Source organism: Penicillium atrosanguineum (genome assembly GCF_028827265.1).
Source record: "Penicillium atrosanguineum strain IBT 20685 chromosome Unknown utg000008l_segment0_segment0, whole genome shotgun sequence".
NCBI lineage: Eukaryota > Fungi > Ascomycota > Eurotiomycetes > Eurotiales > Aspergillaceae > Penicillium > Penicillium atrosanguineum.
In genome coordinates, this window is record NW_026623140.1 from 1481418 (window position 1) to 1496833 (window position 15416).

Below are 15416 nucleotides of genomic sequence, written 5' to 3' on the forward strand. Positions count from 1 at the left end.
ACATTGATCTCATGGAATATTGTAATCGCATTTCGTCAACAGGAATCTACAGAGATTGGGCATAATTCCTTCCAAAGGTCTGTCCTCTCATCTTTTCTCGAAAATTTTCTTGGATCGTCTCCTGAGGCGTCTTTCTATACATCTTCCTAATCGGGGCAGCTCTTCAGACTTCTTGAATTTCAAGGCTCCCTGTAAACATTCAATCTGTGATAAACGAAGATTGCAGATCTCGTTGAGAGTAAGGTATATGAATCTATTTAATCTACTGTATGCACTCCAAACCACGCTATACAAATAACCCCTCAAGCTCCCACCTGGGCAGTCTTGAACTCGGGACTAAACTCATAATCAACGTACCCCTTCGGGTCCTTGGGCTGGTAGAAAGTGTCCCTGTTGTAAGGAACCAGCTCCACCCCCTTCAAAATCCTAAACACCAAATCGGGGTTCGAAATAAACGGCCTTCCAATCCCAATAATTGTATCATAATCCTTATACTTTCCATCAACCGCCTCCTTCGCCGAATCAGGCTTGAACCCACCCGCGATAATGATAGGCCCGGCCTTTCCATACGCCTCAAGGAAGAAATCCAATTGATCCGTCGCCTCAACATCCGCATTTCCGGCAATCCGCGACTCGACCACGTGCACATACGCAAGCTTGAACTCCGCCATCTTGCGTGCAAGGTAGCTGAATTGCGGCACTGGGTCATCCATGCGCATGCCCTGGAATGTGCTGAAGGGACTGAATCGGATACCTGTGCGGTCTGCACCGACGGCATCAACCACGGCGCGGGTTACTTCGACTGCGAAGCGGGCGCGGTTCTCGACGCTGCCGCCCCATCGGTCTGTGCGAGTGTTGACGGTGTCCTGATTGAACTGGTCGATGAGGTAGCCGTTCGCGCCGTGGATTTCGACACCGTCGAAGCCCGCCGAGATGGCGTTGCGGGCGGCTTGGGCGTAGTCCTTGATCCAGTCCTGGATTTCGGATTCGGTGAGCTCGTGGGGTACTGTGGCGTCGGGCGTGATGGGGTTGGGGCTGCTAGAGACGAGTTGGAAATCGCCTTCTTGTTTAAGCTGGTCTGGGCTTGCGACGCGGCCTAGGGCCCAGAGTTGGAGGTAGATGTAGGAGCCCTTGGCGTGGACGGCGGAAGTGACTTCTTTCCAGGCGGCGATTTGGGAGGAGGTATAGATTCCGGGCACGTTTGGTGCACCGCCGGCTTGCGGGGAGATGAAGGTTGCTTCGGTGATTAAGAGGGTTCCCGGTACTGAGGCGCGCTGGGCGTAGTATTCCGCCACCATTGGTAGAGGGGTGTGGCTGTCGTCGGCGCGGAAGCGAGTCATGGGGGCCATGGCGATGCGATTGGAAAGGTCTAGACGACCGACGCGGAGAGGGGCGGAGAGTTTGGTCATTTTGGGCGCTTTCTGTTCGTTGAGGTCGTATATAGATCTAGTTGGGGACCAATGCGGGGGGATGCCGGGCAACACAGGGCAGATGGAAAATGGAAAGTGTAGTCTAATGGATGGACTATAGTAGGTCCAAGACCGGGGCGTCTTTATACAGTAGTTGGATGCTAGACCCACGGTGATTTCCAAGCAGATCTGTATGCCGGTGGAGCCACTGCCGTGGAGTTGCCGAATTGCATAGAATCGAGAAGTCTCCGAGTCGGATCAACTCTACCATGTTTGAAAATTCCAAACTGCGGGCTGACAAATGTATCCCAAGGTTCAACTTTAATCCTTAATTCAGGTTTCAATAACTCTCTCACAGTAGGTTCAATCGCGCTAATCGATCTTCATCGTTACATATGACGTATAGTACCTGATTCCCCTTGCGCCTGTGCCCGGGACCGGCCTCGGGTGATGCTCCAACAAATTGGTATCACGAATGACAAACATGGCTCCAAATGACTCCGATTTACTTGCTTGCCAGGCGATGGGCCGTACTTTCAAGCTGTGCATTGAAGGCACGGATTTGATTCAACAGACCCCCTTGTGCTCCGGCCCGGCTACTCACGTCGCTGGCAGTGCGTAGCAGAAACTCCAGGTCGGCAGAAGAGGGTTCCGTAGAAGGTTGGTTTTGACTGCGGTCAAGCGCAAGCTCGAGGCTGTGAAGGGAATTGTTGATGGTGGCGCGACCCTTGAGTATTGTCAGTCCGTAGATCCTTGATAAGCCATGCAGAGATTCTTACTGTCTTTCCATTCTCTTCTTCCATGTGCTTCGCGCGCACCGCATCCATCCGCAGTGCTATACTCTCACGTTCCCGTCGTACCCTGTACAAATGGCTTCGCAGGTCCATCATATCTCGCTTTGAGTTTTTGAGCTGCACGCCCAACACGAAGTTACTATCGAGCATCTCGCTCAGATCAAGAAGTCGGCCATCCAGTTCTGATCCGAAGGTTTCGACAGCTTTTCGTTTGCGAGTCCATTCTGCACGCCTAGTGGGATTGGTCTCATTTGCGATGCCGTTCTTAAGTGTCGCGAGTGTCTTCTCCAGCGTCTCACGGCAAATCTGGCTCAGAACGTCGGCAGGGTTGACACCACCGCGGTTAGGCAGCTTCGTCTTTCGAAGGGACGAAAGCTCGTCCGCCGACTCCTCGTGCTCATCGCCAGATCCATCAGTGTACATCGAGCCCAGCGCAGAAGCATTGGTAAGGCGGTGAACTGTAACAGGCACCATTTCTCCACGAGGTTCTCGCTCTTTCTTTTTCTGGCGTGTCTCTCGCGAGGCGTCTGCTTCTGGCTCTTCTGTCGGTGAAGGCTCGGCCTCTGTCGTACGCTTGGCTTTCTTCCCGGGTCGGCCACGATGAGGCTTTGATGGTGCAGCTTCCTCTTCCTGCTCTTGCTCCTCGACTTCTTCCGCCTCGACCTCGGCCTCGGCCGCCCTTGCACGCTTGGCTTTCTTCCCAGGTCGGCCACGCTTTCGAGGTGCAGCTTTCACTTGCTCTTGCTCTTGCTCCTCCTCTTGCTCCTCCTCTTGCTCTTCAACGTTTTCCACATCTACCTCAGGTTCAACCTCGGCTTCGGCTTCTGTTGCACGCTTAGGCTTCTTTGCAGGTCGGCCACGACGAGCCTTCGGTGAAGCTTCTGTCTCCAGTTCTTGCGCTTCAGGTTCTTCTACCTCTGCTTGTGCCTCTGCTTCGGGTTTTTTCTCTGCCTTCTTCTTACGGCCCCAGCGTGCACCTATCCCTGATGATTCGCCTGTGGTCTGTGCGGGTTCAACTGGACTATTGGGCCGATCTTCGACTTCTATTGTCTCAGCGTTTTTCATCGCAAGGGATGGCCTTCCGCGAGGACGCTTGGGTTTTGAAGGTGCTTCCGTCGCGGTCTCTGTAGGCTCACTTGATGGTATGTTTCCAACTTCTGTCGCCTTCTTTGAAAGGGATGGTCTCCCGCGAGGACGCTTGGGGTTCGAAGAAGCCTCATTTGCGGTCTTTATAGGCTCATTATCCCCTACACTTACATCTGTCGCCTGAGCTGCAGATGCAGAGTTGTGCGCGAGTCCCTGCGCTTGATCTTCTTGATTCTCCTGCGCCGGGTTGCTGGTTTGGAGTGGGGATCGACTTGTTCGCTGGCCTCTGCTCGATGGCCTAGCTTGGGGTTCTTCGGCGACAGGTTGAGTTTGATGTAGCGGAGCTTTGGGCGACCGAATGCGACCAGAGGATGTGCCTGGTCTGCTGGGTTGTTGCTCTTTCGATATAGTAACTCCGCCTATAGCTTCTGGCGTCGTAATTGTCTGTCGGTTGTCGGTAGAGGTCTCTGGGGCGGGTGATAATTGAGACTTAGGTGCGTTACCAAGCGTCACTTGTCGAGGCGCTTCTGCGACAGGAACGACAGGAACGACAGGAGCTTGACTTGAGGGTGCCTCGGTACCGGGCCTTTCGCCATTTCCATTGGACACAGAGTCGCCAGAATGAGTTTGTGGGGCACTTGAACGAGAAGGAGTGTCGGATATGGTGTTAGGGGGATCTTCGGATGCATTAGTATAGCAAAATCATGCTAAAGAGTCTGGTATGATCCGTCACGCACTGATTTTTCTCCTTTTGTTGCTTCGCGGCTCTGCAGGTACGTCGTCCGAAGGTATGTCGTATGTAGAGGGACGCTGTGGGAGGAAATTGCGTGCGCTTCCTGGAGTGCGCCGATTCTTCCCTTGGCTTTGCGACTCGGATTGTTGTGAAACCTGCAACTTCGGCGGTGTTGAGGTCATCGGCGCAGCTGGTTCAGGTACAATAGACAATGGCGCAGGGTCTGCGCCTAGTGCTGGTCCTCCAAATGAAAAACCAAAGTCAACAGCCTTAATTTCGCGCGTGCTATACTATCAATTAGCTCAAGATCTCTGTTATGGTTTCGCGGGGTAGGCGCGTACCCAGCTCCGCGCTGTCGCATTTGTCGCCGCTCCTCTCGCGCTGTTAAATAGTTAGCAAGGAACTGCACAATCAATCAAAGAACAAATATACATACTGGAAGCCATGGTGGAGGAACGGCGTCGAGAAAGACGCGTCGTGTTGTGGTGGAAGAGCAAAGACGCCAACGGCGGTCGGGCGCGAGTCAATCGGGGCAGATCCATTTTTGTCCCGACTTCTCCGCAGCTCTGAAATCAACGGTTTTGCCTCGCATCTTCACGATGGGCTGGTTCTGGAGTGATAATAAGAATGACCCGGTCAAGAATCTTGAACCGGGTCTACGTGAATACCTTGAGCAGGAGACGCCCGACAAATACGTGCCCGCAAACGATGCGAAGAAGCCGTCTACACCCGCGCAAACGCCTCAACCACAAGAGCAAGCCGATCCATCGAAGTCTACCGTCCCCGTTGCCTCACTCTATCAGGATGGTCGCTACGCAGACCTTTGGAAGACCTACAAGCCGCCGACCAATCTCGATGGGCGTTCCGATGCTCGCGGAGCGGAGCGAGTGATTGAGCATCATAAGGAGCGCGGCGACACTGTGCAGCGGGCGGCGATGGAGAACTGTGCGCTGGAGCATGAAGCCCTGACATACTGCTTCAAGACAGGGAATTGGCGCAAGCAACTCGAGTCTCGTTTGACCATGTGCGCGGCTGAGAATGGTATCTTCTCACGATGCTTCACAACCCAGAGCGTGAGTCTTCTACAATGTCTACTATTATTGCCGAGCATAGAACTATGCTAACACCCGAGTAGAAATTCCTACAGGCCCTCGGCTATGCCTCGTCCTTCGACTATGACCCCGCCAGGGAGGAACGCATCCAGATGCACGCCGACAAGCTCTACCACCAGATGCTGGACTACGAGAAGCGAGTGGACGAGGCCAAGGCTGCCGGCACTGAGATTCCACCCGTCACATCCCTCTTCTATCCCGAGAAGGGGCCACAGCGGCCGTCGCAAGAACAAATACCAGAGGGCAGCAAGGCCAAGGTTGTGATCCCCGGAGATGAGCCTGTCCCCGAAGGATTCAGGCCATCCAAGCCACTGTGGCAACTCACGCCACACGAAAGAGAATTAGAAATTCGATCCCACAATGCCCAGTTGGAGCAGCAGAAGCTGTATTTCGAGGAGGCCAGTCCGTTCGTGAAGGCTCAGGAAGATACTCGGACGAAGCGGCAGGAAAAGGCCGTGAGCTGGTTTGGTGAGACAATCGGCAAATGGGTCTCATGAAGTACCTGCTCTGTATTCTAAGAAATATTCTTTGTGTATCATTAATGAACGGGCGAAAGAAAAAGGCGTTCGGGAATGCCCGCTTATATATCTAATATTCCCAGGTTCGTAGAAGCCCGGGCATCCACGGGGGCCGGGGAAACATTGTAAGTGGACCGATGGGTATGACCTGTCTCTCCGGAGGTATTTCCAAGAGCTGCATACGGGGATAGATAGAAACGAACGATGTCTCGCGATGTCTCGAAAGACGTCGATTTCCCCGCGGACCTAGGAAGAGGTTGAGAAGGAATGCGAAGAATACACGGAAGCCCATCTGAAGCCTCGGTCCTGCCACCAAAGAAAAAGAACCCGAGAGAAACATTGAGCATTGAACACAAAGGGAGAAAAGAAGATTGGTCGAGTACAAGAGATCTGGGAACCCTTCTAGGCTACTCCATCCATCGCCGACTCGGAGTAGAAATCGGGCAACGGTCAGTGGTCGTATCTAATCGGGTCTCATCGTGTCTCGGTCGCGTTCCCGCGCAAACAACTCGAAGCATCATCACTTCACCCTACTCTTGCTTTTCTATCCTCCCCTCATTGCCGCCGTTGAACATTCTGTCCTTCCTTCCCTCTTCCTCTCTCGTCGCTCCCTTTCCATTCTCACCCCCACAGACCATTCTCATCAACCCACCGAAACGGAAGGCACCTTCGATCCTGCGAAGACCACCGTGGAATCCAGCCCATACACATTTCTCCTGAAAGAGTGGTCCTAGGGATCGGCCCACGGAGCTGCGGAGCTCAAAATGAAGGCCTCGCCGCTGCTTATCTCATGGCATAACGACAATGCCCCCATCTACTCTGTGCATTTCGACCCGAATGGCAAGGGACGCCTAGCAACGGCTGGAAAGTGAGTGGTGACACCGTTAAGCCTGAGAGTACTCTCTACTAACATCTGTCTGCTAGTGATAACAACGTCCGAGTATGTCTCCGCCCCTATCGTCCTACCTAAGAATCCCCCGTCTGACACCCTACAGCTATGGCGAGTCGAGTCTACCGGCGAAGATCGCAAGGTTAACTACCTGAGCACATTGGTGAAGCATACACAGGCCGTCAATGTGGTCAGATTCTGTCCGAAAGGTATGACCTCCGTCCGATGGAGCGCAGATAACGAGCTGACTTGGTGCAGGCGAGATGCTTGCATCTGCCGGAGACGACGGCAACGTCCTGCTTTGGGTACCATCGGAGCTGCAAACACAACCCGGCCTGGGAGAGGACCGGTCGGACGACCAGGAGACCTGGCGCGTGAAGCACATGTGCCGCTCGTCCGGTGCAGAGATCTACGACTTGGCCTGGTCTCCCGATGGTGTCTTTATCATGACAGGGAGCATGGACAACATCGCGCGGATCTACAATGCTCAAACCGGTTGGTTTACTTCAAAAAACACACCGCTCGCGTTATAGTAGCTGACAATCGGTTCCGTAGGACAAATGGTGCGGCAGATCGCAGAGCATTCTCACTATGTCCAAGGCGTCGCGTGGGATCCGCTCAATGAGTTTGTCGCGACTCAGTCGTCGGATCGATCGGTTCACATCTATAGTTTGAAGACCAAGGATGGCCAATTCACCTTGACGCCGCATGGCAAAGTTCTCAAGATGGATCTGCCTGCGAAACGCATAGCCTCGAGTAGTCCCGCTCCCCCAGAACCCACCAGCAGACCTCCACCGAGCACAAGCAATTCAATTGCAATTGCCTCACCTGCCCCTTCAACTCCGGGTACACCAATGGCATCCAATCTGCCAATGGACCCTCCTCCTGTCTCTCACAGTCGGCGCTCGTCGTTCGGCTCGTCGCCATCTATTCGACGCTCTGCGTCGCCTGCTCCATCATTGCCATTACCCGCAGTGAAGCCTTTAGAGGTTTCTTCACCGAGCATTCTTGGTGGTCTGGGAGTGAAAAATGCCAGCATCTATGCTAACGAGACCTTCACATCCTTCTTCCGAAGACTGACGTTTGCACCGGACGGAAGTCTTTTATTTACGCCTGCCGGTCAATACAAGACCACCTGTGTTTCTGCTACTGATTCTTCAAAAACCACGGACGATATTATCAACACGGTCTACGTGTATACTCGAGCGGGCTTCAACAAACCGCCAATCTCCCACCTTCCCGGTCACAAGAAACCATCAGTGGCTGTCAAGTGCTCTCCGATATTCTACACGCTCAAACAGAGTTTTCAGCCCGCGAAAAACATCACTCTTGATACATCGTCTGCTGGGGAGATGTTCCCTCCTTTGCCGGACCCGGTTGTGTCAAATACATCGGCTACAAGCCAGCCACATATGGATCCACCGCTTTCCACTCAAGGGGACACTTCAAAGCCTCAAGCATCCCCGAAGACTCTTGATAGCGAAGCGCAGAGCTCAACACCACCAATTTTCGCGCTTCCTTACCGAGTTGTCTATGGGGTGGCTACGCAGGATGCCGTACTTGTCTATGACACACAGCAACAGACCCCTCTATGTGTTGTGAGCAACTTGCATTTCGCTACATTCACGGACTTGTCTTGGTAAGGTCTCTATTTAAACAAATCCAATCCTTTCTAACCCATTTCCATAGGTCCAACGATGGCTTGACATTGGTCATGAGCTCTTCAGACGGATTCTGCTCTACGCTCTCGTTCGCACCAGGCGAGCTGGGACAAATCTACACTGGACCGACTGGACCTGCCAACGCGGCCAACGCGGTCACTTCGTCAATCGCCACTCCTCTCCCAACTCCAACACAGGTTTCCCCATCCCCCGTCAAGTCGAGTCATGGTCCAGCAAGCAGCGGGGGTCCAGCATCCAGCACACCCCACGGACCGCCGGCAAGTCCAGCCCGCTCCAACTCTGCCTCCTCTGTCATGACCCAATCGTCAAGCCAGCAAGGCGTCGTGAACAACCCCACCCCGACTCTCGGTTCCGTACCTCTGGTTACAGCAGCACACTCCGCGCAGCCTTCCGCCCTCCCACTCACCACACCACCACAAACCCCCTTGCCAACACCATCACAAAGCGGCGCAAATACAACCGTTAGTGTCCTTGGCAAACGCGACACGCGAACCACCAGCGAATCCGAAAAAGAAGAAAGCAAAGGCCAAGAAACCATTGGCCAGCAACCAAAGAAACGCCGGATCGCACCAACCCTCATCTCAGCCAGCACCGACATCCCGCCTTCAAAAGACGGCAATGCAGGCGCTAGCACATAAGGGTATCTATCTCCTTTCCTCTTATCTCATTGATATTTCTCCCCCGGTCCATGATCCCTGGATTCAACACAGGCCGCAAGGTAGCCATTTGCGGCCACGGACTTTTCACGATTCATGTTTTTCTTTTCCTCTTTTTTACAATTCCCACGGCTCTGGAATGGAACTCTTTTCTGTATTCTGAATTGTATTTGCAATGCATCTCGCATGGGTTCGTTTGCTGAGATATTTGCCCCGGCGGACCTGATGCCCCGGTTGCTTGAATGCGGCGCGTATGTATCTGGTTGTTTGACATGTTCTTGTCGGATTTCGTTTATCTGTTCATTCTTAAGTTTGAGGAATACTCCTCAGCATGTTTGGTGGATGAGTGATGTAATTCCAGACACGGGGTAGATTGTTGCAGTAAGAAGCCGAGTTGAGAAGGCAATGCAAAGAAAATAAAACACTCGAATGGATTCAATAAGAATAACCTTGAAATATTAACTATCTAATACTAAAATAAAAAAAATCTGTAAGCATAAGTGTATCGTGTTCACGTTATACCTCATTCCGCGTCATGAGGTGTCTTCTTCTCGGTCATAAGTAGACTGCCGAGTCAACATAGTAGAGAGCGTCAGTAAAGGAGAAAAAGAAAACATCCACAACACACCACCATCAAACGCTCAATCTACTCCGTCAGCACCTCACCCTCATCTAGACATTTCTTGACCGGCACAGGCACAAGAAGACCCAACAGCTCCAGCAACGAAACCCCAGCCGGCAATCTCGCCTTAGCCTCAGTAGCATGTTTCCCAGCCGTAATGGTCGTAACAGCAACAAGCTCAACCTTCTCACTCCTCGGCAAATTCAACCGATTAGCCCAGCGAAACAAGGCTTCATCGCCCCTTGCACCACCCGCCACAAAGACAAAATCCGGATACTTCTCCGCCATATCAATGATCTTCGCCGCAGCCGTAGCCTTAGAGACATGCAAAGGCTCAACGCTGACAGCTGTAGCATCTCGAACAACGCGAATAGCCTCGCTGCCTCGGGCGCCGTTAATTTGATCAGCCAGTTCCGAGGCTTGGTGCGCGGCTGTGTCGGCGTCAAGGGCTGCGTCGTAGTGAAAAGTTAGTGAACAGCGGCGTTCGGAGATTGTGCTGCCCTCTGTGCGTTCGTGGAAATATTCTATAACCTTTCTGATGCCAGCGCGCCAGTTGCGGGTGTCGTCGACATCGACGAGGGGTGTCCAGGTGCCGTTGGATGGTTTGATGAAGCAGCCATTTTCGGCAATGAAGCCGATTGCGGAGGGTAGGGATGTCGTGAGAGTGGTGAGTTGGTCGGGACTGTGGTTGCTGGTTAAGAAGATTGTGTTTTTGGGGTCGGTGGCTAGGGTTTGGAGAGTGTCAGTTGCTGTAGGAGAGGGAAATGGTGCCTGGCTGAATGTTGCACCGTCTTCGAGGAAGAGGAGACGGCTTCGTGAGGCGTTGTAGGCCTCTTTTAGAGCGTCTGTGTCTACTGGTGAGATTGTGTGCATGTCGCGGGACTGCTGCATGCTGTGAGCTTCGTGGAGGGCGGACTGGAGAGACGAGTACCAAGCCAGTGCGGTATGGGGGGATTTACGGGCAAGGAGGAACTCCCAGTTGCACTTCTTTTGCTTTGTCGGCATTTCGAGAGCCATGTTGATTGCATCCGCGCATTTTTTATAGTCCCATGGATTGACGAGGAGTGGATGGCCATGGAAAATGCGTGCACTACCCGTGAACTCACTCAGAATGAGTGAGCCGTACTGCTGGGTGGCAAGCTCACCATCTTGACAGTGGATGAAGTCGTGACTGGTCAGGTTCATACCCTCGCGGAGGTTTGTGGCCATAAAAACCTCGGCGACGCTCAACAGGGCGAGAAATTGGGAATAGCTGATATCCTGCTGCAGTAGGACTAAGGGTGAGTGGGTGAGAGTCGAATAAACAGAGTTGATCCTCATGGCGATCTTCGACACTTGAGCTTCTAGCTCTGGAATCTCTGACCTCGATGATGCAACTTGGACGAGGACGACCTGGAACTGATTAGTATATCTGCATCCCTGACACGAGCTGCCTGTCCACGTACATTCTGTCTCCACTTCGGATAGCTTTCCAGGAAAACCTCATATGCCAGAAGCTTCTGCTTGATACCACCCGGTGTATCAAGCCGATCTCTAGCCACAATCAAGTGTTTGCCCTGGTATCTTTCAGATATATTGGAGATCCAATCTTTGACCTCGGCTGACTGACGCAGCACGTTGAGAGACTTGTAGTCGATTCCAAGGGGATAGTTCTTAACATGAACGAAACGATCATTGACTTGAACACCATCGACTGAGACTTCGAGTCTGCGAAGCCGACTGCAGGACTGAAGAAAATGGTGACAATATTCTTCTGTCTGGAATCCGATCAAATCTGCACCTAGAAGACCATCCAGTAAAGCCTCTCGAGGATTCAAACAGCGAAAAATCTCCGAAGAAGGGAACGCGGTATGCAGGAAGAATCCGATCTCTGCTTGAGGTAGTCTCCTTCTCAGAAGTGTAGGCAGGGCAAGGAGATGATAGTCATGAACCCAGATACAGTCGCCGGGTTTCCAATGTGTAGCGATGGCGTCGGCGAATGCCTCATTGACTTTGAGATACTGCTTCCAGGAGTAATCGTCATACTCTGTGTGTCGGGGAGTCTCCTGCATTTGATAGTGTAGGGCAGGCCAGAGCACTGAGCGGCAGAAGTGGGCATAATGGCCTTCGAATTCGCTGTCCCCAACAAACACAGTCAAGGACTCGTAGTCGTCGCGAAGAGTATCATCGATGAGATCTCGAGTCCTCTCTGTTAGAGAGTCTGTTGGCATACCCAACGTCCCTACCCACATCTTCTTCTGCAAAATACCCGCCTCCTCCGCAGCATGAATGGCATTTTGAAGCCCGCCATGGCCCTGTTCAGCAGCTTTGACGACCCAGTCCACAGCTGAAAGCAGTGCCCGGGGACTTCCTTGGGGCATGAGGCCCAGTCGATCCGGCGCCCCACCCAAGAAAGAGTCCTTGGATCCCTGTCGCGAGCCTGGACGACTGAGAATCGACGGCTCTGGATGAGTGGTTGCCTTGGACCGGGGCTGGTTGAACTTGCGACTTTTGCCCCAGGGCATGGCGCGAGGTTCATTGGGACTGGGCCCTTTGGGATCATCGGTACTGGGAATTTCACCTGCTGATTGCGAGGCGTAGGCTTTGAAAATCTTCTCATCTTCTGTCGTGGCACCCGGAGTCAATTCAAGACTGGTGGATCGCGGGCGAGGCAGACGCCCGACAATGGGACCGGACCCGGATCCATCGACAGCATAGGTGGGTGAAGACCTGCGACGCCCAGGTTTCTGACCAGCTGTCTTGAAGTCGATGGTATATGGGAGAAAACTGGTGGTTGTTAGTTGGTTGTGATTGGGGCTTCGGGTATTCACGGTGCTTACAGAGAAGCCAGGAAGACCGTCATCGCGGCGGACAGGTAGTTTGCGACGTCAAGGTTACTGGCAGAGTACAGCCATGATGGAAATGAAGGATGAGTTTGGAAGTTGAAGCTTTTTGAAATGTGCAGGTGGTCAGCTGAGGGGGTTCAGGCTTGCCCGAGGTCACAGTTCCAAGGTTGTATTGGTATACTGGAAGCTCCGAGCTTAGACGTTGTCTACCCGACGTTGCGCAGGGATATTATACCTCACCCTGCTATAGCCGCGAACGGTCTCTCGCATCCATGGACCTCTCTAGACCATTTTTTCGGATGCTGGGGATTCATGTTCTTTGGTTATTTTATTGGTGTTCCAGGGTAGTCGGGTTGGATTTTCATCAAAGGCCTCATAGTCACAGCTGGATTTAGCCTATGTCTTCTTCCCAGCCTGTGACCCCTGTGCCCTCTGCATAACTTGCATAGATGATTCATGGGCTTCCTGGCTCAAAGCTCGAGCTTATATTCTAGAAATTCCCGCGCGACTCGGCTCCGATGTTGGGCGGTGAATATCTGTGAAGAGGGGGGGGGGGGGTTTCTATTTATTTTTCTTTCCTCTCTTATATCAGGCGGTCCGTTTAGACAGAGTGCTTGAATAGAGTGCTCGATCAATAGTACGTTATAGTTCCATTTAATCTACAGCGAGGATGTTAAAATAGAACGCTCGGAGAGGCTAACGTTAGCTCGCAGACACCCGGAAGATGGCCCGAAAGCAGAACAACGAAAATGGGCAACACAGCGGCTGAAAATATATGGAGTTTGCCGTCGCATAGAGTGGATTTGCGTATCTGTGCATTGCATTTTAGTGCATCCCCAAGCAGCTCAGACCAGTAGTTGGTAGAAAGCCGGATGACTAGTAAGCGACCATTCCCAAAAGGTAGTCGGAATAGCTTCGCTTCTGCTCAGGCTCGATGTTAGCGTTCGGCAGACGTTCCGAAGAGGACCGAGCACCGAAAAGACTCGTAAGTCTACACGGGAAGAAATGAATGCCACGCAACAAATATGACTCCCCCTTGCCAGGATAACAGACCCGTAAAACATCATCGCAGATCGCGAGTTGCGTGGAGTCGTGAAAAGCTCTGCAATGCACAAACTCTGATCCAGCAAGGAAAATCCATCTGAAAAAGGGTGTCAAATCGGGCCAACGTAAGTCAACGGGCTCCGCGGAGAGGGTGACGCGGAAGTACAGAGCTAACGTGCGGTAGCGTGTGCGATGGTGGACCGCTTAAAATGAAAAACTTCCGAATGTGTTTGAGTCAGACATGAGTGAGCAATCTCCTACGTCAGGTCGCTCGTCACCTGGCCTTTCTCTGGATGATAGTGTGCTGAAGCGACGATAGTGTGCTGAAGCGACGACAGTGTACGTTGATCATCGAAGATCCAGCACGGGATGTGACCAAGGATTTGCACCGGTGCCACTGATTCTGCGCATCATCTCCTCTAGATTGCGTGGATGTATGTCTTGGCTGATGGCAAAAGCAGCTCCAAGGAGAGGCCCCGCCGGTGTGGTCGCAATGCCCAGCTTTTGTTTTTGTGATCAGCTCGAGTGCGGATGTTGGGGAGAGTCTTGCCAAGAGATTATGCTTGGGACACGGAGCAAAAAGGCTTGGGGACGCGAGGATTAAGATATGAAGGTATGGTACGTCAAGAGTAGGATAAGCAGTGTCCTTAGCTTCTTAGCTTAGCTTCTTGCATTGCTTTGGCCAGTGCGCACTATGAAGGCTCTTGGCTCTTGGCGTGGGGAGAAGCATTCAATCCGTTCAATTGGTTCACTTGCTCGGCAAGACGAGCCGTAGAATTCAAATCTGCCGCTGACTCGTATGCTGTGAAGAATGGGCGTTTTGCGTGGTTGACGAATCCGCTAGCGACCTACTATTGAAGTGCTGCTCGCGTCATGGATTGGGGTCAAGAGGCTGAAAGGGTGAACGGCAGGAATGGCCCGCAGAAACAGCCCGGCGTTTTGCGTGAAATGAGTTGGCGGCTGCGCCATCGGTCCCGTAATTTTATCCCGGCTTACAGAGTGTGAATAGCTTCGAAACAACCAAAAAAAATAAAGCCAAACAAACCGTACTGAATGATCGAAATCAACGGATTCTACCTATGATATAACGAGTCACGCCCCAGCATAGCCACGGAGGAGAGGCTAGGATTGAGGCTGTGTGGAAACGCCAGGGTATTTTCCAAGTGACCGAGTCAGGCACGAAGGCACCAACTGCCCAAACGGGACTAACGGGCTAAGGGGATACGCGTCATGGTGGTGTAGAGGTAAGCTGCAGGCTGACTGACCGTACGGTTTAGTCAAACTGAAGGAATATGTACCACGATCAGGTGATCCGAAGCTATACTCAGTAGTATCTTGCTATCACAATACATTTTGCGGGCCACCAAAAATACAGTACGTATGTTCGGTGGAATTGTCGGAACGAAGCGCAAGATTGCGAATCTAGCGACAGTTTGATGGAACCGATCCGGTTTTTTATTTTTTATTTTTATTTTTTTCAGGGTCTCTTGACCGGAGCATTTTCTCGAACGGTGATTGGTAAGCCACTGGGAGAGTGCGTACACCCTCTATTTAGTGCTGTCGTTAGATAGGATAGGGGAAGAACCACGCGTACCTAGAAGACAATAGACCATAGACCATAGATAATAGGTAATAGATGATAGTGAAGAACGGTCAAGAATTCGAGACATCCAAAGTTTAAAAACAGCGTGGTTGCATCTCGATCGACAGGAACAGGAGGAATAGGAAGCATACCAGGCAGTCAACATTCTGGAGGGAATGCCAAGCCCCCTGCCAGGGTCCACGGGAGTCTTGGATGGGAATCGGGAAGTCTTGATCGCAGGACCGTGTCAGCGTGTCTGTAATAGGTATAGTATGGTGGGTCAGGCAGAGGCTCTAGCCCGATCGCGCCTTTTGCCAAGACGGACGCTTGCGCGTCTCCGCCACCGGTTGCTGAATACTGGAGGCCAGTCTTCCCCTTTGGGATCGAACGCGTTATAGGGTACACGTCGAACACGGGACGATCAGAGAGATCTTCACTGTTCTCCATGACGCTATACACTCAGG

General features: G+C 52.3%; 5 protein-coding genes across 5 annotated transcripts; 2 read left to right on the top strand and 3 right to left on the bottom strand.

Annotated features, from left to right (window-relative positions):
- Positions 1-302: 302 nt before the first annotated feature.
- Positions 303-1409, bottom strand: N7443_010063 (alkene reductase; the record flags this gene model as incomplete). The annotated part of the gene is made up of 1 exon (XM_056890119.1): positions 303-1409. One exon carries the CDS (start codon positions 1407-1409, stop codon positions 303-305), a length of 1107 nt encoding a protein of 368 aa, XP_056736610.1.
- Positions 1410-1914: 505 nt separating this feature from the next.
- On the bottom strand, positions 1915-4564 carry N7443_010064 (uncharacterized protein; the record flags this gene model as incomplete). The annotated part of the gene is made up of 5 exons (XM_056890120.1): positions 1915-2136; positions 2189-3966; positions 4027-4307; positions 4364-4403; positions 4459-4564. 5 exons carry the CDS (start codon positions 4562-4564, stop codon positions 1915-1917), a joined length of 2427 nt encoding a protein of 808 aa, XP_056736611.1.
- Positions 4565-4621: 57 nt separating this feature from the next.
- On the top strand, positions 4622-5631 carry N7443_010065 (uncharacterized protein; the record flags this gene model as incomplete). Its single annotated transcript, XM_056890121.1, has 2 exons — positions 4622-5095; positions 5158-5631. The coding sequence occupies 2 exons, from the start codon at positions 4622-4624 to the stop codon at positions 5629-5631; spliced, it is 948 nt and encodes a 315-aa protein (XP_056736612.1).
- Positions 5632-6416: 785 nt separating this feature from the next.
- On the top strand, positions 6417-8861 carry N7443_010066 (uncharacterized protein; the record flags this gene model as incomplete). Its single annotated transcript, XM_056890122.1, has 6 exons — positions 6417-6520; positions 6577-6592; positions 6648-6750; positions 6800-7036; positions 7097-8180; positions 8231-8861. 6 exons carry the CDS (start codon positions 6417-6419, stop codon positions 8859-8861), a joined length of 2175 nt encoding a protein of 724 aa, XP_056736613.1.
- A 664-nt stretch (positions 8862-9525) lies between these two features.
- Positions 9526-12343, bottom strand: N7443_010067 (trehalose-6-phosphate synthase; the record flags this gene model as incomplete). The annotated part of the gene is made up of 3 exons (XM_056890123.1): positions 9526-10893; positions 10947-12267; positions 12321-12343. 3 exons carry the CDS (start codon positions 12341-12343, stop codon positions 9526-9528), a joined length of 2712 nt encoding a protein of 903 aa, XP_056736614.1.
- Between the last annotated feature and the right edge of the window lie 3073 nt (positions 12344-15416).